Source organism: Pelobates fuscus, chromosome 7 (genome assembly GCF_036172605.1).
Source record: "Pelobates fuscus isolate aPelFus1 chromosome 7, aPelFus1.pri, whole genome shotgun sequence".
Lineage (NCBI taxonomy): Eukaryota > Metazoa > Chordata > Amphibia > Anura > Pelobatidae > Pelobates > Pelobates fuscus.
The window spans coordinates 175,340,069-175,365,498 of NC_086323.1; the positions used below are offsets into that span (position 1 = coordinate 175,340,069).

General features: G+C 40.9%; 1 protein-coding gene across 3 annotated transcripts in view; it reads right to left on the minus strand.

Annotated features, from left to right (window-relative positions):
• RAF1 (Raf-1 proto-oncogene, serine/threonine kinase) overlaps window positions 1–25,430 on the minus strand; it is a 113,590-nt gene that overhangs the window by 12,791 nt on the left and 75,369 nt on the right. For all 3 annotated transcript variants that reach the window (XM_063426941.1, XM_063426939.1, XM_063426940.1), the window contains 5 exons: window positions 24,610–24,727; window positions 7,040–7,124; window positions 5,974–6,150; window positions 2,746–2,792; window positions 119–237 (listed from right to left, as the gene is read on the minus strand). In XM_063426941.1, the coding sequence (XP_063283011.1) occupies window positions 119–237; window positions 2,746–2,792; window positions 5,974–6,150; window positions 7,040–7,124; window positions 24,610–24,727 (546 nt within the window). The remainder of the gene's footprint in view (window positions 1–118; window positions 238–2,745; window positions 2,793–5,973; window positions 6,151–7,039; window positions 7,125–24,609; window positions 24,728–25,430) is intronic.

Below are 25,430 nucleotides of genomic sequence, written 5' to 3' on the forward strand. Positions count from 1 at the left end.
GTACAGTATGACTGTAATCATATTTATCTCAATTCTGTTACACCTGTTTGAACTATTAAGTAGAATACACCATTGCCAGAAGAGTGTAAAGAGCTGAAAACATTTGTTATTTTCTCACCATCCAGAGGATTGATCCGGTCAGCTGCTCCACCTGCTGGGAACCGCTCCATCGGGACTTCACTGTAGCCAGTCCAAAATCACCTATTTTTACTGTTAAACCTTCGTGAAGAAATATATCTGGGCAGCAGTAAAGGATCAGGCACATTTAAACATGACATGATGGGCACATTTTCTGTCTACTTAACAATTTTGATACGTGCTCAACGAGAAGATACCAAAAATACAAATTGCATTTGTAAATTCTCAATTCCTTCTCCCCCCCCCCCAAAAAAAAACACCTTAGGACTAACAAGAACAATCTTTATGTTACCATTTATTTGTTTTTAAAGAAAGAGCAATGCCTTATTTGTAGAAATGCAAATATTGCTAATGGGAAAACAATTCAGCTGTTAGAACACCTGAAAAAGCTGCATATCAAGGTAAGATTTTAATCAACAACTTAGACAGTGACTGGGATGGAGTGACTAGTTGTTCAAGTAGAAGAATCAGGTTTCTAAACCTGTGAAATGACATGTTCAGGCCCTTAATTACCAGAAATGTCAACTAGAATGGAATGCTGGTGTGGATCTTGTAATCACGTATACTGTTCACCTTTTGTCAAACATTTAAGTAAAAAGGAGCACTTGGGAATCAGTTACCATTATATGGTGTAGTTTGCAACCAATTCAGAAAGCAGATACTTATGGAGTACTCTAAATTAAAAAAAAAAAAAGCCAGTTTCAATACAGCTCCTTGACTGGAAGAAGATCTTTTCTAGGAAAAAACATGGGGGATAAGTGTAATGTCTTTAAACAAATATTAGAAAAGTACACTTCAACAGGTATACAGTTATAAGTAATAAAAAAAAAAAAAAAAAAAGTAAATACAATTATAAGAAAGTGTTAGTTCATTGAAATTGCAAACGGTGTGTTAGTACATGAGGATGAGGGAAAGGAAGGCATTTTATATATGTTGTTCTCTCCAGGATAGATAGTAGTAATAATGAAAATGCATGTGAATGGATGCCACAACAATTTAATAAAGTTAATGATAGCAACGCCCTAAGATCAGAAGTTATACACCTCGCTCCTCCCACAGTGTTCACGTATTTGCTCTGCTTGGGAACTCTTCCCCAGGTAGGGCAAACCTCCTCCATGATGCCGACACTGTTTTTGTTGCCAGCATGCTGGCGTCTGAACAGAGTGACTTCAACCACTCTGTTCCTATACTCCCTAGCAAAGCTCCTTAGGGAGTTACCATTGCAACCACTTCGCTTGTGCTGTAGCTCCTATGGGTGGAAAGCAAAAGGGCCACTTGTCAGAGGTGCCCTCTGCACTCAATGCCAATCAATTCAAGAACCGGTTGACAAGTGGGAGAGAAATCCATTATTTTATCATTCGCCGGCATGATCAGTGCACTTTAATGAAGGTGGATCATCATATTTTTCTTTTAAATAGTTTTTTGTTGTATCTGGTCTTTCTATAGACAGCAGGAAGTGACATGATTACATCAGATGCTGCTGTTCATCCCTCTCTCATGGCATATCAGCTGTGCTATATTGTACTGTAACACTGATTGTTTAGATGGTTTTCAATTATGTCTTAATTGTTTCTTTAGCTATAAATATGTATGTGGTGTTTTGTAATGTTATGTTTGATAAAGTCTCTATTGTTGAGCTGAAACGTTGCTACAGTAAAATGTCTGCTCACTTATTCTATGCACAGGAGTTAACCTATGGTTCATGTGATATAGGATTTGCTTACCCTACCTGAAAATGTATTTGCGCTGCGTGTGCAATATCCATGGGATGAAACTTCAGACAATGATTCAGCCCTGTAGTGCTATGCTTAGCTCAGTGGCACTAATAGGAACTCCTTGCAGGAACTTCTAGTTCTAAAGAAGGCCGCGACCGGTAGACCCTTGTTAAGCTGTCAAACCATTCGCAGACAGCTTGAATACTTATCCTGGGATGGTGCCAGGGCAATCCAAGCACCATAACCACTTATGTTCTCTGTAGTGCTTAAAGTGGTATTTTAAATGCAATCTAGTCCATAGACATATAGCTCAGTGTGAATGTGATCTATTTGTGGTTTGATAAGGCATTTGAGTTGGTTCCACACTAAAGATTACTGAAAGAATTAAAAGCATTTTTATTTAATTTTTAAATGGCAATTCTTCCACTTGATAGTTATCTCTATTTGAAATACAAAAACTCCTTATTGCATGTTATAGCTGCTGTTCAACTCATACAGATAGAAGAATAAACACACCCATCCACTCACTGGAATTGGATGTAATGAGTAGAACATCTTAGATGTCTAGAACAACTTTGATAGATAGATACATAGATAGGTCTCTGTGTTTATTGTTCCTCCACCCACCTGGATTGTTTTTTATCTCCCTCCCATATACATAGAAACTTACAGATTGGAGGAGAGGGTGATAGGACTGGTACAAGAGAGTAATTTTGAATATGTGTAATCATAATTAATTTCACAAGGTTGTAGAAACAGTTAGGTGAAAGTGAGGAAGGCACAGAAGTACCAGGTAGGAAGATTAGAGAAGAACATCAAGTGTATTTCGTGGAAAACCGATATAGGCTATACTGAAACACCTTATCCTCTCATCACAAATGGGAAAGGATACTGTTTGACTTCATGTCTCTATGAATGATATGTTTTGCATGTAAATAGCTAGAAAATAAAAAAAGACAGTTAGTGGTTGCATACACAGACATAATTTCAAAACAAACAAACAAATGAATTTCACATAATTTATGATCTAGGACAACCCAAGCTTGTGAAGGCCTAGACTGTCTGTACGTATTAGGATAATAACATTGCTGATTTACACGTTCTATGGACAATCATTTTGAAATATTTGCATTTAATCCACACATTCCAACAAGTTATCCAGTTACTGGTGATATTGAGATTAGAATTAGTAAATATCCTGTTTATCATGGTTTAAGAAATATTAAGGGTGATTGTAATAGTTCTTATGTATATTCTTACTGTCTGGCAGTAATATTTTTCTATAACACTCAAAAATATTCGACAACTAAACAAGAAAAAGAGCAAATCAAATGCCACAAAGACTATTCATAAAAGAAACAAAAAAAACTATAATAAATATACAAATGATATACAGGGTTATTCACTAGAGTAAGAATCAGTGTGAATTTAACATAAATTTCAAATGGAGAAAGTAACTAAACTGGGTGAATAGTTGACTGGCCAGTTTGGCAATTTTTTTTTTTTTAATTCTTTATTTATTCCCTTCACTCATAAGTCAGAGAAGGGCAAATTATTGCGGTACAAACATTGCAATATAAACAAGCATATTCTGGTAATAGTCCTTTCAACTAGGGATAGTACAGTCGGTAACCTGGTGAGTCAGGGGTTTTATGTGTTAAAGAAATCGCTTACGTCTGGTATATGTGCTCTGGGCTAAGTGTGGTCCACGGCCCCTGCGGTGTTTGTCGGTGGGGGAGCTATTCTCTCTGTGCGTGTACTCCGTCTGTGGGTATGTTCCCCTGAGTTAGTGGGTGGATGCTCCATGGCAAAGGCCGTGGAGCCAGTTAAGGTCTAATGTGTCCCTTGAGACTGTCTCATTGGTGCCGTTCTGTTCCGTGGTCAACTTGTGGTGTGGGCTAGCGGGGAGGCCATATTCCGAAGTCTGTTCTTTAATATCGGAAGGGTCTAGAGGTCGTCGGGCTGATGGCCTTATGTGTTACACCGCTGCATATGATGCCGAGGTGGGGGGGTTTGGAGCCGCTATGACTGTGGGCTCTCTGCTAGATCTGTGAGAGTGTGCTATGTATAAGTCTCTGCCTGTCTACGAGGGCGTTAGGTAGGTATTGTCGGTCTCTGCGGTCGATGGGAGCCTACGCTCTATTGTAACCAGAAGAAAAGGGGAGTAAGGGAGAAATTGAAAACATATGGGAGAATGATACAACATGGGATGGGCAGTAGTTCTTTATGCGGCATTTGCCGCGCCATGGGGGGCCATTCTGATGGCAGCGGGTTTCCCCTTGTTCAAGGTGTGTGCGTATCACATCAGGTCGTGGCTAGTGTTCGGGTCTTTCGGCGGGGCCGGCTGCACCGGGGCTCTCGTGCGTTGCTGCGCCGTGGTCTCTCCTGGTGTAGGTTGCGGCATGCTGTCTCCTGAGAGGCCCAGGGTCTCCATTACTTCAGCTGCTTGGTGCATGCCCTGGATCGTGTGGGTGATGCCTCCATGTTGGAATTGTAACATCCGAGGTGATCTCCATCTGTAGCCGATCTCTTTGGCCCTGAGCCGTGCCGTGAGGGGCTGTAGGGATCTCCTCCACTGCATTGTGTCCCCCGTGAGGTCGGCATAGAAGGTGAGCTGCATGTTTTCAAAGAGGAGCGGCATGGCCCCTCTTAACGCGGCCTGTACTGCTGATTTATCTCTGAGGCTGGTAAAGCACGCCACCACGTCTCTGGTGGCCGACGCCGGTGCCACCCGTGGCTTCGGCACCCGGAATACGCCTTCAAAGGTGATGTTCTTCGCCTGTTTAGGCGGCAGGAGAGTCCCCACCAGCCGTCTCAAAAGATGTGGGAGCTCAGTGTTCGGGATCTCTTCCGCCAGCCTGCGTACCTTCAGGTTAGCGCGGCGCCTGGCGTCTTCTGTCTGTGCGAAGCGTTGCGCCAGGGTGGCGTGTTGTAGTTTCATCGCTTGTACCTCAGATTCCAGGGCTTCTATTTTCTGTGCGTGGCTGTCTGTCTTTGCCTCCAGCGTTGTCAGGCGCCCAACCATGCCTGTGAGGTCGGTCCGGAGTGCAGCCACATCTGCCTGCAGTGTTGTCTGGAGGTCATTCAGCATCTCCTTCAGTGTGGCCGCTGTTACCGGCATCTGGCCCGGATTCCGTGGGACAGAGTATGTTTGCAGCGGGGGTAGTAGGTCCGCCGCTCCTCGGCTTTGCAGAATCTCGTCGGACGAGTCGGAATACCCCTCTATGTCGGCGGCCATCTTGGGCCCACAGGCTCCCTGCGCCCGGCGGAGAAATTCCTCAATGTTTCTGCCGCCCGATGGTCCGTCTGCTCTCTGTTTCTTGGTCTTACGACCCATGGTCGTTGTCGGTAATTTTCTCTCCTTTTCCCGGCTATTGTGCCGTGAAATCTCGCCTTTTCTAGCTGTTTTGGTCGGAGCTCCTGAGGCATGCGACCGCTCGTGTTCGTTGCTTGGCAATTTTGACCTATTTTAGATTCACTCTGAATTCTCACTTTAGTGATTAACCCTGAAAGTGTTACAGAACCTAGATAACAAAACACTTGCAAGAACTATCAATGCACACCAACCAATGTAAGCAGCCACATATGGCCAGGAATATGGTGCAATCCACAATCCTTCATTTACAATAATGACATCATAACCAGAGGCCTGTTCAGAGAGCAGAGAATAGACACTAAAACCTGAGCTGTAGTAAGGGACTTTTAAAATGTAGGATACAATGGTTGGTTTAGAAGAGAAAAACAAATTAAAGAAAAGGTCAGACTCTTCAGAGTTAGAGTTAAATGACTAGGATTATGTGTTACTACTACTCCCAGGAATATCAGATAACCATGGTTTTATTCATTAAAGGGCAACTAAAAGCATCATGATCACTGAAGTGGTTTGAAGTACCAGTAACTCCACTGTCATTGCGGCGTCATTAGTCAGGCCAACTAACTTCCAGGCTGGTTAATGTGAATTCTGTGCAAATTTGAGGCCTGTCCAATCCACACACAGCATGCTGGTAACAGGCATCCAATGGTGGCATATTTTCTGATAAATTCTGTGATCTATTCCATAAATGTCATGGTTATGAATCTCCACTCACACAATGGTACATTTCACTCATGAAATACTCACTCCATCCCTTGCGCAGTTTGTCTGGCAATGTCAATGAGTTGGAACATCTGGAACTTAGTCTCCTGAACATGCAGATGTTTGTAAAGACTGCTCCCCTCACACCACTGTGTGACAATGGCCAAGTTACCCTTCGTCATATAGCCCATGAACAGCAATATGTTCACATGCCTCGTTTTCCTGTGTAAATAGAACAATCATGATGCACAGCTACATGTTTAATTATTAGACATCCAAACAGTAGGTTTTCTATTCCATAATACGAATTTTAAAAGTTAAAAATGACAAGTTTAAATAAAAATTAATTATAATGTGGGCAGGCCATCAAAAATCTCACAACCATTTAACCCTCCCAGATGTCTTTGGAGTCCTGTGCCCTCAGCTCCCAAGCTATCACTGCCATCCAAAGTTGAATGGATTAGTTCAGAAGATCACTTCAGCATTAGTCAAGCCACACCACAACAAAGAGACAGAGGAACCTGAAGTGGTTATAGTGCCCTTTTCATAATATTTCTGTTTATGGTTTTGAGAACAGAGTTCTCTTTCTTACAATAAAAACAAAGCTGCAATGCAGTAGTGTCACAGACGTCTACCAAGGACAGACGACAACTATGACAATTCTCTGTTAAGAAGCCAGAGTCAAGGGAAAGATACAGTGAAGATGCAACAAAGTAAAGTCTTGCTCTGGCTATTTAGAAAAGTAGATGAACAGCTACACATTTTTTTTTTTTATTTTTTTTTTTACTTTGCATGAAAGCAAGCAATGCAATGTTGAGGTTTTTTATTTTTGTATAGAATTTATGAAAAGAAGCACAAATGGAAAACTGAAGTAACTCAAACAGGTGTTATGTCTGTATGTTACAAATCAACAAACAGTCCTCCATTTTGCTTTGCAACTGGGCACATTTCCTTCAAATACCTTCAAAGGAAGAAAGTAAATGTCAACAAACTAAATGTCATGTCTAGGGCAAAAAAAAGTGACACTATTTAAAAATAAACAAATTCAAAACTTATATTAGACATTTGAAGAATAGAAGTCTTTTATCTACTGTTTGCATGATGTACTCACCTAAGAACAGCAACTTCATTTCTAAAAGCCTGAAATTGTTCTGGCGTTGGATCGGTAACATTAAGTATTTTAACAGCTACATCACCTGCAAGATAAATCAGAACTTTATGTTTATTAAAGAACAAGTATAAATAATGTTCAATACAGACAAAACAAACACTCCTTTATTAGACAGAAATGTAAAATAATTTACATGGATTGGACTTAAAGAATAATAGAAGATCCATATAATCAAAATTTTTAACATAGACTTTCCCTGTCAGAACAATATGGCGGGGGCATGGCCTGGACACTCCATGAATTTTCACATGTGGTGGTGTAGGATTGAGTCATGGGCTCCTTAAATGTGAGGGCCCAGCCCTAGGAGCCATAGGAGGTCAGCAGAGATTCACAGCTGCGCCCATCGGGGCCCAGACCCGACTAAACCTGAGTAACCGCCAACCCAGGGAAGATTGCCAAAATACCAAAATGCCACAAGTCTTAAAATGGCATGGAACATTTCTCACCTACACCCCACATTTACGAGGGCTGGTGCAGTACCTTGGCTTTCTGGTCTCTTTGCTGTGGGCGGAGCCCTCGTGTCTCACGGTGCCGGGTTGAGCCTTTTCCGGCAGGGAAGGACTGAGTAACTGCTGATGTGGGCTTTACACTTATACAGCATGAAATACAGGCATTGCACCTCTCATCTGCACACTGCATTTTTGGGGGCTAACCTTAAATGCATTGTCTGCTTTTGTTGCTTGGGGATTCTTGATCAACATAGTGGAAGGAAGTCTCTCCACAGGAACTTGACAAATCTACCCGTGTTTATTTAGAGTGGCCTGCCAATCTACACTTCCTGTGGACAGGAGGGATCACTACCCTGCCGAGGGATGGGGAGTATTTTATCCTAGGTGAGAACCGTTTAACCTATTTTGTTTTAGTCTCTGCTCTGTCTTGTTCCTTTGATCCTTCTGTCTACAGTCTTGGCTCTTGCCCACCACCCCATGCCCTCTCCATTCTGTGGTGTTGGACCAGTTAGCCGAGCCCTTTCTTTTATTCTTCTTTTCCTGATTGATTGTTGGGGCCCTGTTCCTGAAAACGTCATTACATTGCACACCAAAACGGAATGATGTTTCTGCCATCAGAGCTCAATGTTCTTACTCTTAAATGTAGAGGGTTGAATGTCCCTGAAAGAAGGAATTTGATTCTCCAAGACCTACATTGGTAACGTCCTTCCATAGCATGCCTTCAGGGAACCCACTTTAAGGAAGGCTGTGCCCTGAAGTTGTGGAGACAGGATTATGGGTTATCTGGCAGAGGTGAAAAGGTTAAAACCTGAGTTTGTAAAGTTTTGTAAAAAGTTGTTTTTCTTTTCGCACTATATGTGTGGGTTCCAATATCAGAATGAATAGATACACATGATACATGCAAGGTGTGAAACATAACCACAGTGCTAAATCAGTGAGCCTGTAGTATAGTGCCCCGGACTACATTCTAAGAGAATAAAGAGTGTGTTATCAGAAATTTGTAAACATATTTGTTTTTAACAATGATTGGTTAAATGCAAAAGTTGCTACGTGTCGAGTGATATAGGGGGGCGGAGCCAAGCTGCCATGCGGATAGGTCGCACATGAGACAAGCTCCGTGCCAAAACGCTCTTATCCGACCCGAAAGTGGACAAAAACCTACCAAAGCGACAAATAGACGACTTAGAGAAGTGCACACTTATCTGCAGAAGCCATGCTCCAACTTTCCCGACCAAAATCGGTGGCACCTAACCAGGGTTAGACCCGAGGCCTACTCGGACGAAGCGAGGAAGGCGCCCGACACCCACGCCGTCTGTAGCTACTCGCTCGGAGGTCTCCCAGGTACACTTCCTCCCTCCCCCCCCACCGGTGAGGGATATCCCGGTACCCTAAGCTTGAGACACAAAGGCAAAACCAAAACGGGGACCGTCCCACACGGCTGGAACAGTTCCGGCAACCACCAGGCAGCCGGAACGCAGCTAAGATGGCCGCCCAGCGAGAACCCCAAACGCGGAGCACACAAGCCCGACCATACACGTACCCCCTGGGGGAATTTGACCGGCTTTGCAAGAGCCTCTGGAACATGCTGCGTGAACGCAGGGCAGCAAAGCTAGTGGCTACATGGATCCGTTCTGCGACCCGCCGGCGCCATTACAGGCACCCACCGCAGGCATCCGGGAAGGCTGCCAGGCTGCGCAAACACCGCCACTCTCAAGGGCAGGAAGCCACACCGTGTTACATGGATGACCACGCTGGCCCCCACATTAAGGAAACAACGACCACCAAACCGGCCTCCCACGCCAGCTACTCACCTGACCCGAAGACCGGCGCCCGGAGGAGCTCGACCCTGACCTCCCAAGCTACAACCGCAAACCGGGGAGACGCACGGCTACACACTCCACTGAATGCTGCTGGAACGGAGCCCCAGCCCAGGGACACCCTTTATGGCAAGAACCATGTCCAGGCAATGGGCATCGGCTAAAGGGCCTACCCCAATGCCCCTCAAGTGGACATATCTCACCTGCATATAGAGGGCACACTTACAGCCAACGCTATGCGGTCTACTCGCATCAAGTGACCACAATATTTTTCTTTAAGTTACTACTGTTGAGACAGAACGTTACCAGTGACTCTTTATCTTAATACCTATATCACAAAGTCCAAATGCATATATGTTCCACCTGTTATCAGTTTACTTAGTTTGCTTTTTTTACAGTCTAGAGTCGGCAGAAAATGTTTGTATATAATCGCTGGATCAGGCGAACTACAACCGTACATCTTGCATACTATGAATCACAAACACCTGAATGATCTTGTTTACTTAAATATGCTACACATAGGCAATCTTGAGCACACACCCACATAATTCCTAACCTCTCTGCTTAAATGCTAGAAAATTAGGCAGTTCATTTTCATAACGCGATTTCAGGCTTACGTAACCAAGCGGCCCTGAAAGCGCCACTCTTGACGACACAGCAAACGGTGTGCAATTATGCTAATATGCCTAAAGTATAAATCTTATCTAGACAAGCACTGTTTACCTGACCTTAACCGCCGCTGAGCAGGGTAATAACATACTTTGTCTACTATTTAGTATTATGCTACCTAATACTTAAACTAAGCAAAAGGATGGTCCCCTAGGGATCAAGCATGTACCTTAACACCCTAAGACAAACAACTGTAACACTCTTATATAGCATAACCTGCAGAGAAGCCTGCTTAATCTTCTATATACACGTAAAGATCAGCATCATACTGTTGTCTACTCTTCTATAATATAAAAATGTGCACAGTCTATCCATGCCATATGATTGTCCATCTATGTTTATGAAAACTCTGGCATTTGCTGTTGTGGCATTGCTAGTATAAAATTTACCTTGTCTAATAAATGCACAACAAAATAAAGAATTAAAAAAAAAAAAAAGTTGCTACGTGTCGTGCAAGAATACATTTTGCTTAGTAATATATTTTAGGTTATGCAACCAAGAAATTGTATAAATGCAGAGTAAGCAGTGCCCATATGCAGAGCCTGTATTGACACTTTAGCCTTGATGGCTAAAAGCTTATTTTCTGCAAAAAAAAAAAAAAAAAAAACCCCAAAAACCACTCAAACTGACCTTTCTCTAGCAACTGTGTGCAGAGAAAAGAAAATTAACCGACACTTTACCACATTTACCGCAATTCATCACGCGTGTTTGTAATTATCAATGCACTTCTCAGCCTCATCATCACAGATTATAGAATTAGCAGAAAAAATTCTACACTCATGAATAACTGTCTGTTCTGTTACGTTCAGGTTAAATGTAAAAAAATGATAGTAATATATTTTACAAACATGAAACACAAAACACACACACACAAAAAAAAAATAATATTTATATATAACAGAAAAGTTTTAAACTCCAGGAATATTTTTTTTCCCGTATACTGCATCTGTACAACCAAGCAGACGATGAGGCAACTGTACAAAAAAAATTCTGGGAAATATTTCAGCATTATTGTACATTTTTTCGTGAATAAATAGGCATTTGTAAGGAGAGGTAGGATGCTTTGAATTTCTTTGTCAAGACCAAGGGAAATGTTTTGAAGCGGTTTTGAATGTGAATGATGTCATTCCGAATTTAGGACAACACCCAAAGTTGCATCCCTCAGCCAAAATCTTAGCTTTTTATTAGATTTTCTTGCAGCAAACAAGCAATGTTAACTGGTCTGAGATGTTCTATACATACAAATTAACTATTAAAATACAAAAAAAATTCAATAAAATGTTAAGTTGTTTATGTGGAATAACATAATCAAAGAATTTACAAATATTTCCCTCCAACCCCTTCTTTTTTCAATCTGAGTAATATTTTGAGTAGAACTGTATCAAGTGGTTTATTAACAAGCATCAAAACTAAATTAAGGAAGCACTGTCATGCCGAACTTAACTTTCCCCAATCGCTTCCTCTTCTCTCCCTCTCTCAGCAACCTGTTCTTTTCTTCCTATCTAATCTAGTTTTCTAGGGACTAATTTGTCTTGTGTATTTTTCCTACGCTTGCCCAGCTTCGACCCAGAGGAGGAGCGAAGTCCGCTCCATTTCCGGTGGTCAAAGCAATATTCCCACAATTCTCATCTTCCTCTTGGTTGCTTCATTCGGCATTCAAACGCCGGCGAAACTACAGAATTTTATCCTAACAGAATGAGAACAGTTTGTCCATTCGTGTTAGAACGCAATTCGGGACTTTTTGTTCGGATTGGAATTTAATTTGAATGAATGAAATACCGATCCTATTTGTGCTGTGAAATAAGCTTAGAAATAACTCCCTAATTCCAACGGTATTAGGGAGCTAATTACTATTAGGCTGAAAAAACTAAATTGGTCTTTCAGCCAAATTTACTAAGTAAAAAATACGCAGTATTAGTAATTAATCTGCCCCTACTCACTATACTGCGATTAGGGGCATGTATACTAAACAGTGAGCACTCAATGATTGCTCACTGTGGCAAACAAATACCCCCCACTATTTTAATAAGAGCCCCTTAGTGTGGCACCTATAAAAGTAATTAACAGGGGGGACATAGTGCCCTCCGCCCCCAAGCACCAAGAGTGGGGGCCACTAAACTAAATAGGGGACTTCGTATGCTCCCTATGTCCCCACCCATCAGTGGCGGGTGGGGGTACTTAAGTTACAAAGGGGAGGAAGGGACCTTGTCATCCACCCCCCCCCCCCCCTCGTCGGCCCTTACCGACGAGTGGCGGGTGGGTGCCCTTAAGTTACAATGAGGGAGGAGGACCTTTTCTCGTCCGTCCATCCTCCGTCCCTTACCCAGGAGTGGTGGGTGGGGGCCCTTAAGTTACAATAGGGGGGAGGATCTATTGTCAACCCCCCCAGTCCCCATCCATGAGCGGCAGGTGGGGGCCTTAGGTTACAAGGGGGGTTCAATCATTTCTAATTCAACCAGCCAACATCTTTTCATAGCTGCGTATTAAATATATTCTACAATCATATTATGTTCAACCAATACGATTGAGCCAACTATTCCAGTTTAAAAATGTGTGCCTTGGCCTGGAAAAACACAAAAAAACAACCCATTTCAATTTGCTATAACCCCACTTAAGAAAGCTTATAACTTATATTGGGTAAAGGACTTGCAATGAGAGTTTCCTCCTAATGGCTTGCACAGGGCTATAAAGCATTTTTGAGGGGTCTCAAACTGTGACACACTAGCTCACATATACTCCAACATAACCCCAAAATTGTTGCAATGCAAGCAGGATCCCTACTTCATATTTTCGGGATTTGTAGGAACATCAGGAATTATTGATCCTGAAAGTGATACTTTATGATCTCTCACTCTCTTTAACCAAATTTGATTGTGTATGGGAAGCATGGGACAAATTCTTGGAACATTGTAGCACCTGTATTATCACACCCGATGGTTCTACCCCTTCCTTCCCCACCCACCCACCCTAATCCTATTACCCATTGCTAACAGTCAGAGCCCCTGGATAAGTCACTATATTTCGTCTCAATTACACTGTGTCTCAGTTCCGCTGTAGCAACTGGTCAACCTTGTATCATCTGCAATATCACATTTCTATGTGTATGGTTGATTAACCCTTAATGTATTCTAAAATGTAAACATTTAAAAAATAAAATAAAAAATAAAACCTGTATCAAATGTTGTACCTATCCTCCTCTGATATGTGACCAATCATGAATAGATGTTTGCTATAGATCTCATTTCTACTAAGAGTCTGGCCAATGTTACCAAAATAACAAAAGTCAAAGTGAAGTGAATGAGATAAGGCTCACAAGGATGTTTTGTAAAGACTCGTAGAACTCTGTTAAGTTTCCAATGTGTAAAAAATTGATTAATCCTAGAACATGAGTTTCTGTTGCTTTAACAAAGTGTTTTACTAGTGGCTTTTCTGACCCTAGATTATCAGTGCACTCATTTCTGTTAGTACTTTTAAAGAACTTGCTTTGAGTTCTAAGATAAGGCACGCTTGTATAAATGAGAAAGGCAAACAAACAAAGGGATGGGACTGCGCCGGTGGGCAAAGTAAATGGAATTAAAAGTCCTGGTTAAGGTAATAATATGTTGGTCTCTGAAGTTGTAGAGTATCGCTACTTGCAGATATACGGAGGAGGGCGATGAATGATGAAGATAATAATGATAAAGGGTGATCCAAAAGCTATCCAAATAAAATAGGAGAGATAATACTCACTTTTTGTAGAGCTTAATCCAGCTCTGGTATGAATAGCTTGCAGCGGTATGATCCCCGCTTATGGGATATGCGGTGAGTATCCTCTTCGGTGTAGTGACAGACAGCCAAGGGGGGAGATAAAACAAAAAACAGTGATGGTGCAGTATGTTCCAAAAGTGGATAAAAAGTATTTAAATATAGTAGATCTAGTGTAGTTGGCATACAGCGGTATAATCCCCGCCTCTGGGATATGTGGTGAGCGATCTTGAAATGGTTCTTAAGTTGGTAACAGGATCTCAGGGAGAAGATAATAAAACAGCAATAGTGCTCTCAGTAAAATAATGCAGGTATATAAAATATAATAAAATATACTCACAATGTATAGGGCAGGCTAACTGCTCTATGATACAGGTACGGATGGTATAATCCCCACCTAAGGATTCTTTGGAGTATAGGAGATAATCGGGTAAAAAGCCAGGTAGTTTAAAATAAATAATAAAATCAAATAAAAAAGTAAATAAAAGATAATGGTACAAAAGAATAAAATGACCAAAATCTATTTATTAATAGTAATTTAAAAGCAGTACAATATCCAAACACGTTTCACCAATTTAGGTTTTATCAATGGATTAACCCCTTAACGCCGTTACGGCGTTCCATGCCGTCCCGCATTAATAAGGGCTTTAAAGCCGTTGTGGCGGCATGGAACGCCGTAACGGCTTTGAGCCCCTGGAGGAGAGGTGTACTCACCTCCGCAGCAATCCTCTTCTGGGGGGCTGCCTGACAGCTCAGGCAGCCCCCCTCCGGCAAATGAAACCCCTGGGGGCCATGTGATCGCTCTCAAAGAGCGATCACATGGCCCCTATAGCTGGCTATGGATATGCCAGCAGGGGGACTGTTTGAAATATCAGACAGTCCCCCTGCTGGTGGGAAAGTAAAAAAATATATATTAGACGTGTAAAAATAAATTAAGTATATATATATATATATATATATAAATACGTATAATTAAAATAATAAAATAAATAAATAAAATATTGAAACAAAATGTAATATAAATTATATATGCATATGTAATTTCATTCTAACTGTATTTTGTTATTAATATATATATATATATCGGTAACAAAATACACTTAGAATGACAATCTATATATAAAATACAAATAACCGCAAAAAAAAAAAAAAATATATATATATATATATATATATATATATATATATATAATTACATAAAAGATTACATTAGTATACATGTAGAATTTAAATACATATAAATGCATATATATTAAAATTCTACGTGTATATTTAAATAATCTTTTAACATAATTATGTGATTTGATTAATAAAAATTTGATTGACATGCCTGACAACACAGGGAGAAAGTGCAGAGAATTTAATTCGCAAGCACTATATTTGAGCCTGTAACTCTCCAAGACACCATAAAACCTGTACATAGAGGGTACTGTTTTACTCGGGAGACTTCGCTGAACTCAAATATTAGTGTTTCAAACTGGTAAAGTGTATAACAACGATGATATTTTAAGTAAAAGTGACGTTTTTCCGCATTTTTTACAAGCGAACGGCACTTTTATGGTCTATATTATTGTTGTAATATGTTTTACGGTTTTAAAACACTAATATTTGTGTTTAGTGAAGTCTCCCGAGAATAAAAGTACCCCCCATGTACAGATTTTATGGTGTTTTGGAAAGTTAGAGAGTCACATATAAGGCTTGCATTTCATTTTTTTCACATTGAAATTTGCCAGATTGGTTATGTTGCGTTTGAGAGCGTATGGTAGTCCAGGAATGAGAATTACCCCCACGATGGCATACCATTTGCAAAAGTAGACAACCCGAGGTATTGCAAGTGGGGTATGTCCAGTCTTTCTTAGTAGCCACTTAGTCACAAACACTGGCCAAATATTCGTTTTTGCTTTTTTCACACAAAAACAAATATGAACGCTAACTTTGGCCAGTGTTTGTGACTAAGTGGCTACTAAAAAAGACTAAACATACCCCACTTTCAATACCTTGGCTTGTCTACTTTTTCAAATGCTATGCCATTATGGGGGTAATTCTCATTCCTGGCTACCACACCGTCTCAAAGGTAACATTACTAATCTGGGAAATTTCAATTTGAAAATGGAATGTTCTATATTTGACCCTGTAACTTTCCAAAACAACATAAAACCTGTTAATGGGGGGGGTACTGTTGTACTCATGAGATATCGCTGATTACAAATATGTGAATTTTTTTGCATAATGACATTCACAGTTAAAATGGCAGACGGAAATGCAAATTTAAAAAAAAACAATCTTATTTTCTCACATTTTTTTTTATTTTATTCATAATAAATTATGTTCTATATATGAATAGTTAATGATAATTAAAGCCATTTTTCTCCTGAACAAAATGATATATAATAAGTGTGGGTGCATATAATTTGAAAGAGGGGAACTACGGGTGAACAGACATATAGCGCAAATTCTAGTTTTTGTTTTGTTTTGATCAGAACGTGCACTATTGACTCCATCCTGGAGGGGTTAAAAAATATTACAACCTGGCTAGATGGGGTACATATAGGCTTGAGACAACTTGAAAATTGCGCCAAAACTGCTCTGACCAATCACAGGGCAGATTGTGATTGCACACAAATAACAGCTGTAAACCTTTAAGAGTACATAGATATAACATGGGATGTGAAATATATAATTTTATTATAAAAACGAGGGTTTAATAAAAATAAATTTCGGCATATTAGCCGAAACACGTGACGTGCGTCATAAGCGCGACGTCCCTTCCGGTCACTCGGTATTCTGGGGCATGTAGTTGTATCATGAACTACATGCCCAAGCTTGCATCCGGCTAGATAGGGGAGCCATATAGTGGGTTCAAAGGGGGGAGTGGCCGGAGACCAGAGGGGAGGGGTGGGGGGAGTGGCCGAAAATTGGCTGGGTAAAAAGGAAATGGATGCGGCGGCCATCTTAGTAGGGGAATGGTTTACAGAAAGCTATATAAAAACATAGCGGCGGCCATGTTGGATGTGGCAAGAAACATTTCAGTAATAAATAAACACATATATATACAAAAGGGAATTTAAAAGAAAGCAATTAGTGGGAATACATAAATAAAAAAGGGGAGGTAACTTATTACATATTATGGAACATATAGTGGAATATGGCATATTAGCAAACAGGAATAAAAGCAAAAGAATAGATAAATTGGAATTAATTGAAATAAGATTGGTGTATAGGACGGATAGGGATAAAAAAGGTTAAAATGCATAATTTAAAAATAGACAGGCGGTGATGGATAATAAAAATACAGTTTTATATAAAATTAAATAAATCAAAATAAGCATTTAAACCGTTTGGGGTTAAGGTTTTTAAGTTGAAAACCCATTCCATTTCACATTTTCCCCAAAATATTTTTTATATTGCCTCCTCTCCATGGAATAGTAAATTTTTTTATACCAATACATTTTAAATGGCCTGGATCATTATTATGGATAGAAAATTTTTTAGATACAGTGTGTCTATTTTTGTTTTTTTAACAGTTTTTTAACTGTTTTTATCTACAAAAAAGAGGCACTACTATGGGGACTAGGTTTGCACCTAGTTATGCTAACCTCTTTATGGCAGACTGGGAAACCACTGCCATTTGGGGCGAGCATGCCTGGCGAGCGAACCTGGTTGCCTATTTTAGATACATTGATGATCTTTTTTTTATATGGGATGGACCTGAGGACTCACTCAACTTATTTATTGACCACCTTAACAGCAACGACAGAGGAATTATTTTAACCTGTGAATACAGCAAAACTACTATTAACTTTTTAGACTTAGAATTTTTTTATCAAAGATGGTATTTTAAACAAAAAAACTTTTTTTTAAAAAAGGTCTGTACAAACACAGCCATTGACCGGTCGAGTTGTCACTACAAGCCTTGGCTGGAAAGTGCACCAAAAAGTCAATTTTTAAGATTAAGGAGAAATTGCTCAGAGATAGAAGATTTTAATCAGCAAGCAGAGCTTCTGAAAGATAAATTCACAGAAAAAAATTATCCGTTGGATAACCTTAACAATATTATAGACGTTATCAGAACTAAAGAAAGAACAGAACTTTTAAACTATAAAGAAAAAACTTCAGATAACCATCCCAGTCTCCCCATTATATTTCATTTTAACAATAAAAGTAATTATGTCAAAAAAAATAATAAAGAAACATTGGCACTTGCTTAAACAAGATGATATTTTAAAAGAAATCTTACCAGAAAGACCTAACATTGTATTCAGGGGAGGCCCTAGCTTCAAATCAATTTTAACTTCCAACTTTACTAGGGAGGATGTTGTAAAACCCCAATCCCGCCTCCTACCCAATACCAAAGCGTTCTTTAAGTGCAAATGTTGTAAAGTATGCAGATGCACTAACCAGTCCACCAAATCTAAAACAACGCAATTTAAATCAAATAAAACTAACAAAACATACAATATTAAAGATTTTATCACCTGTACATCTAAGAATGTAATTTATCTCCTGGAATGCCCATGTGGTTTACAATACGTAGGCATGACCACAAGGAGCCTCAAAACAAGATTAGGCGAACACTGTTGCAACATTACTAATGGATACCAAAACCACACTGTATCTAAACATTTTTCTATCCATAATAATGATCCAGGCCATTTAAAATGTATTGGTATAAAAAAAATGTACTATTCCATGGAGAGGAGGCAATATAAAAAATATTTTGTGAAAATGTGAAATGGAATGGGTTTTCAACTTAAAAACCTTAACCCCAAACGGTTTAAATGCTTATTTTGATTTATTTAATTTTATATAAAACTGTATTTTTATTATCCATCACCGCCTGTCTATTTTTAAATTATGCATTTTAACCCTTTTTATCCCCATCCGTCCAATACACCAATCTTATTTCAATTAATTCCAATTTATCTATTCTTTTGCTTTTATTCCTGTTTGCTAATATGCCATATTCCACTATATGTTCCATAATATGTAATAAGTTACCTCCCCTTTTTTATTTATGTATTCCCACTAATTGCCTTTCTTTTAAATTCCCTTTTTTATATATATGTGTATTTATTACTGAAATGTTTCTTGCCACATCCAACATGGCCGCCGCTATGTTTTTACCGTATATACTCGAGTATAAGCCGACCCGAATATAAGCCGAGGCCCCTAATTTTACCCCAAAAAACTGGGAAAACTTATTGACTCGAGTATAAGACTAGGGTGGGAAATGCAGCAGCTACTGGTAAATTTCTAAATAAAATTAGATCCTAAAATAATTATATTAATTGAATATTTATTTACAGTGTGTGTGTATGAATGCAGTGTGTATGAGTGCAGTGTGTGTGCATGAGTGCAGTGTGTGTGTGTGTGTATGAGTGCAGTGTGTGTGTGTGTGTATGAGTGCAGTGTGTGTGTGTGTGTATGAGTGCAGTGTGTGTGTGTGTGTGTATGAGTGCAGTGTGTGTGTGTGTGTGTATGAGTGCAGTGTGTGTGTGTGTGTGTATGAGTGCAGTGTGTGTGTGTGTGTGTGTGTGTGTATGAGTGCAGTGTGTGTGTGTGTGTGTGTGTGTATGAGTGCAGTGTGTGTGTATGAGTGCAGTGTGTGTGTATGAGTGCAGTGTGTGTGTATGAGTGCAGTGTGTGTGTATGAGTGCAGTGTGTGTGTATGAGTGCAGTGTGTGTGTATGAGTGCAGTGTGTGTGTATGAGAGCAGTGTGTGTGTGTATGAGTGCAGTGTGTGTGTGTGTATGAGTGCAGTGTGTGTGTGTATGAGTGCAGTGTGTGTGTGTATGAGTGCAGTGTGTGTGTATGAGTGAGTGTGTGTGTATGAGTGAGTGTGTGTGTATGAGTGAGTGTGTATGTATGAATGCAGTGTGTGTGTGTATGACTGCAGTGTGTGTGTGTATGACTGCAGTGTGTGTGTATGACTGCAGTGTGTATGTGTATGAGTGCAGTGTGTAGGTGTATGAGTGCAGTGTGTATGTGTATGAGTGCAGTGTGTATGTGTATGAGTGCAGTGTGTATGTGTATGAGTGCAGTGTGTATGTGTGTGATGCAGAGCCTTGGTGGGGGGTGGGAATTTTTAATATATTTTTTTATTATTTTATTTTTATTTTTGTTATATAATTTTTTTTCATTATTATTATTTTTTTGAATATTATTTTATTAATTTAAAAAAAAATTTCGTCCCTCCTCCCTGCTTGATACATGGCAGGGAGGGGGGCTCTCCTTCCCTGGTGGTCCAGTGGCATTGGCAGTTCAGTGGGGGGAAGAGGGGGGCTGGCAGGAATCTACATTGCCATAATACAGACAATGGGGCTAGCAGCGAGCGCTTACCTCTCCTGCAGCTCCTGTCAGCTCCCTTCTCCTCCGCGCCGGTCCATGCAGCTCCTCTGTCAGCTCACAGTGTAAGTCTCGCGGGAGCCGCACTATGAACCCGCGGCTCTCGCGAGACTTACACTGGGAGCTGACCGAGGTGCTGAAAGGACCGGCGCGGAGGAGAAGGGAGCTGACAGGAGCTGCAGGAGAGGTAAGCGCTCGCTGCTAGCCCCATTGTCTGTATTATGGCAATGTAGATTGCCATAATACAGACAGTGACTCGAGTATAAGCCGAGTTGGGGTTTTTCAGCACAAAAAATGTGCAGAAAAACTCTGGTTATACTCGAGTATATACGGTACATAGCTTTCTGTAACCCATTCCCCTACTAAGATGGCCGCCGCATCCATTTCCTTTTTACCCAGCCGATTTTCGGCCATTCCCCCCACCCCTCCCCTCTGGTCTCCGGCCACTCCCCCCACTATATGGCTCCCCTATCTAGCTGGATGCAAGCTTGGGCATGTAGTTCATGATACAACTACATGCCCCAGAATACCGAGTGACCGGAAGGGACGTCGCGCTTATGACGCACGTCACGTGTTTCGGCTAATATGCCGAAATTTCTTTTTATAATAAAATTATATATTTCACATCCCATAAGTTATATCTATGTACTCTTAAAGGTTTACAGCTGTTATTTGTGTGCAATCACAATCTGCCCTGTGATTGGTCAGAGCAGTTTTGGCGCAATTTTCAAGTTGTCTCAAGCCTATATGTACCCCATCTAGCCAGGTTGTAATGTTTTTTGTTTTTTTTTAATTCTTTATTTTTGTTGTGCACAAATTAACAAATAGTTTCAATACGTCACAGCAGTGGTAGCATGATATATGGTGTTTCAACATACAGCGCATAATGTGACATGTGAGATTTCTGCACAGTTTTTTTTTTTTTTTTTTTTTAAATCAAGGAAAAGAACATGCATCAAAGACTAAACCTTCATGACTAAATGCTACTTGTAGGGTTATGCGGCATAAAATGTGATGTGAGTGTGACAAGCTGCATAATATTAAGACTAGTTAGAGCTGTGACCCATGGCCCCATGGATAATATTCAATAGGTACCTAACAGTATACAAGATACAACGTGGCACGGGTCTGGCACATAGGGAAGAGAGTGAGGCTGGGAGAGCTAGTTATGTGTGAGTGTAAGTGATTGTGTAAAGTTTAACAGGTTTGTGCAGCCTCAATCATAGGAACAATCAATGTAATAACCTTCACAGTAAACATAACGTGGCATATGAGCAGGCAACACATTTGTAAGGTCCATTAAAGATAGTTGAGTCAGTGAGGGAAACATAACATTTCTGCTTATGTGCATTTCTCCCGTCTGGGTCATGAGTATCTATTGTAGAGGCAGGGTAGATATCTTTTACATTGTGTTTTATCACGTTAAGACAAGTAAAATCATAAGAAAGAACAACAAAAATGAATAAAGAAAAAACAAACGGGAAAGGAACGTATCCCAAAAGTCACTTCACTCTGGTCACATGGCGGCCCCTAGTTTGTGGTAAGAGTATAGCTATATTGCCCACTGTAATTGTGGGGTTAACTGTACGGGGGCCATGAGTCCCATAGAGTCGTGTCATATTCACCCGTCAGCCAGTGTCCCGAATGGTCATCTCTCCGGGTCGTGGCGCACTGGTCAGGCCTTCCCTCCGCAGAACAAATCAGTCGGTTAGTGGGCAAGAGAGGTGTGTTGGTAGTCCTTTTTTAGACTTGTGGGTTGTTGCACTCGAGTATGACAGACTGGTGAGTGTATAGTGGCTGATTCAGCCTGTCCAGATGCATATTCAAGCCATAGGAACAAAACTGTGGAGCGGCAATAAAACAGAATGATGTTTTGTAGGTGTTCCCGTCTGGAGCGCTCAGGTAGGGACTAATGTCCGTGTAGTGCGGGCAGTGCCTCTTGGGACAAAGGTCTCTGCGGTGGCCGGATTCCACTTGTGTGGTTTGGAAGGAGCTCGGGACTGTTGTAGCGAATCCGGTGGGAGGCCCAAAGTGGCAAGGTGCGTCTTCGCTTCCTGCAGGTCCGTTATAAGGTAGGTATTTTCACCCTGGGTCACCTGAAGTTTGTGCGGGGAGCGCCACTGGTATTTGATGGTATGTGCGCGGAGCAGAGTGGTGAAGGGCCGTAGAGTTGCGCACCAGGCCACAGTCCCTCTAGAGAGATCTGCGTAAAGTGAGAGGGCCATGTCTTCGAATGTGAGGGGTGTGTTACCTCTGGCGGCGGCCATCACAGCCATCTTGTCCTGACGCTTTTGAAATTTGATAATTAAGTCCCTGGGTGCTGTCTGGGGAGCTGTAGGCGGTTTCGGGATTCTGAACATGCCGTCCAGTACAACCCCTTTGGCCTGCTTCGGCGGTAGTAGTTTGCTAATTAGACGCCGTATAAAGTGGGGAAGTTCAGACTCCGGGACCGTATCTGTAATGCCTCTAACCTTTATGTTTTGGGCTCGGCGTGAGTCTTCCAGTGCCGCCATAGTCTGTTCCATCTTCAGGTGCTGTAGTTGTAGCGTTTGCACCTCCTGCTGGAGCGTGGACATTTGTCTCGTGTGGTTGCGACAGTCTTGCTCCACAGTGCTCACGCGATGTGTTAGGCCCTGAATATCTTTTTTAATTTCAGCCATATCGCCCTGTATGTTTCTGCGGAGCTCCGCCAACAGCTCCCTCATCTCAGCCTTAGTGACCGGGGCAGTGTCCGGTTTTGCTGGAGGCTGTGTCAGGGTGTGCATTGCCGGTGGGCATGTCTCCTCAGGCTCGGAGAGACCCTCGTCGGAGTCTACAAAGTCATCCATGTAGGCGTCTAAATCAGGCTCCGGAGCGCCACGTGCTCGCCGCCATAGATCCCCTATGCTGGTGCCCGGTCGGGTCAGGTTTTGGCTTTTTATGTTTCCTGCCCATTGGTGTGCCGCCTGTTGCAGTAGGTGGACTTTGGTAGCTTTTTGGGGGGTAAAAACTTCGAATTTCGCTTGATTTGGGCCTGTAAATCTCGGAGCTCTCCAGAGATGCGACCAGTCCGTTCGGCTGTTGGCTCCGCCCCCCGGTTGTAATGTTTTTTAATCCATGGATAAAGCCTAAATTGGTGAAACGTGTTTGGATATTGTACTGCTTTTAAATTACTGTTAAATAGATTTTGGTCATTTTATTCTTTTGTACCATTATCTTTTTTTTATTTGATTTATTATTTATTTTAAACTACCTGGCTTTTTACCCTATTATCTCCTATACTCCAAAGAATCCTTAGGTGGGGATTATACCACCCGTACCTGTATCATAGAGCAGTTAGCCTGCCCTATACATTGTATATTTTATTATATTTTATATACCTGCATTATTATACTGAGAGCACTATTGCTGTTTTATTATCTTCTCCCTGAGATCCTGTTACCATCTTAAGAACCATTTCAAGATCGCTCACCACATATCCCAGAGGCGGGGATTATACCGCTGTATGCCTACCACACTAGAGCTAGTATAATCTCTATTAAATGTGAGTGGATCTACTATATTTAAATACTTTTTATCCACTTTTGGAACATACTGCACCATCACTGTTTTTTTGTTTTATTCCCCCCCCTCCCCTGCCCCCCCCAGCTGTCTGTCACTACACCGGAGAGGATACTCACCACATATCCCATAAGCGGGGATCATACCGCTGCAAGCTATTCATACCAGAGCTGGATTAAGCTCTACAAAAAGTGAGTATTATCTCTCCTATTTTATTTGGATACCTTTTGGATCACCCTTTATCATTATTATCTTCATCATTCATCGCCCTCCTCCATATATCTGCAAGGAGCGATACTCTACAACTTCAGAGACCAACATAGGACCAAAGTTCCATTATACTGGACTCTATTTCAATATTATTACCTTAACCAGGACTTTTAATTCCATTTACTTTGCCCACCGGCACAGTCCCATCCCTTTGTTTGTTTGCCTTTCTCATTTATTTCAAGGACACGTGAGGGAGTCCTTGTTTGGGATTGCTGCCTTTTGTACCTCTTTCTGATATATTAGCGCTGACTCTACTCTCTGTTTTTTGTTACGCTTGTATAAATACCAGCAAAGACAAAAATGGTTTGGTCGGATAAATGGAGTAAACAATCCTGTTAACAGGGCTTTTAATTGCATGTTCTAAGCTAGTAGCCATGCTTTAAAAGATATTTGTAACAGCAAACTTGGGTGGCTTGCCATATACAGCCGAGATGCTTTAGCGGTATAGAGTTTCCGTTTAACTATAGCAGAAAATAAGGGCTACAGGGAGAGACATAAGGAAATCTTCAGACTATAAACTTGTGTTGAGGCACTGCTATCATTTAAAAAGAACTAGAAGAGTTATCATCTACCTAGAAAGTTTTAACTGGTAACTGGTGATCAATGCAGGTATTTAAATAATTATTTTTTGGTGGTCACAGGATAACAGTACAGTAATGTCAGAATGGGTGCATACCATGCCATTTGCCTTTGTATACAGTTCCAAATGATCCTGATCCTATGCGTGAAGACAGCATGACTTCAGTCGAATCAATCTCCCAATAATAACTGGAATCTCTCTGCCCACGAGACCGCTGCAAAATAATGCCATATAGTCATATCACATCACACAGGATGAAAAAAAAATTAATATTAACATCGCAGTGAGTTGTGCACACAAAATTAACACATACAAAACAAACACTTGACTACAACCAGCGGTCTCTGGCAGTAACTGCGTAACCGAATTACAGCTGTACTCCAAGGACATCGATAAGAAACACAATTCACGCACTAAACACGGAGTTAAATGTCTCCTAGTTCATATTTCTCTATTTGTATTGTCCTCACTACAGGTACGTTATCCTGTACTGCTTTGTCTTATAGATGTTTACCTCTAATACCCAGGCCTCTTATACTCGACGCCTTGGATTCTCTATTCTAGATCTCAATCTCCTTGTATTAAGTTCAATCTCCACATTTTAACTCAATAGGCCCATAAGTTACTTAAATTCAGTCACAGTCCCTAGGACTTTCTCCATTTGTCCATTGTGTTCCTATGATTCTTTACCATTATTCCAACCTTCTCATGCTCTCTCCACCTTCCATGTGTATTATCCTCTTCCACTGCGGTCTTTTCCAGGTCTTCCTCTCTTCCCCTCGCCATAATCTCTATCCTCCTTTATAGTTGCCTTCCTAAATCTTTAAAAGGTTATCTGCTTTACATTCTTTCACCCATTTTTCCACACCAACTGCTCTTTCTGTAACCATAAATTGTAAACTATAAAAGCTATCACC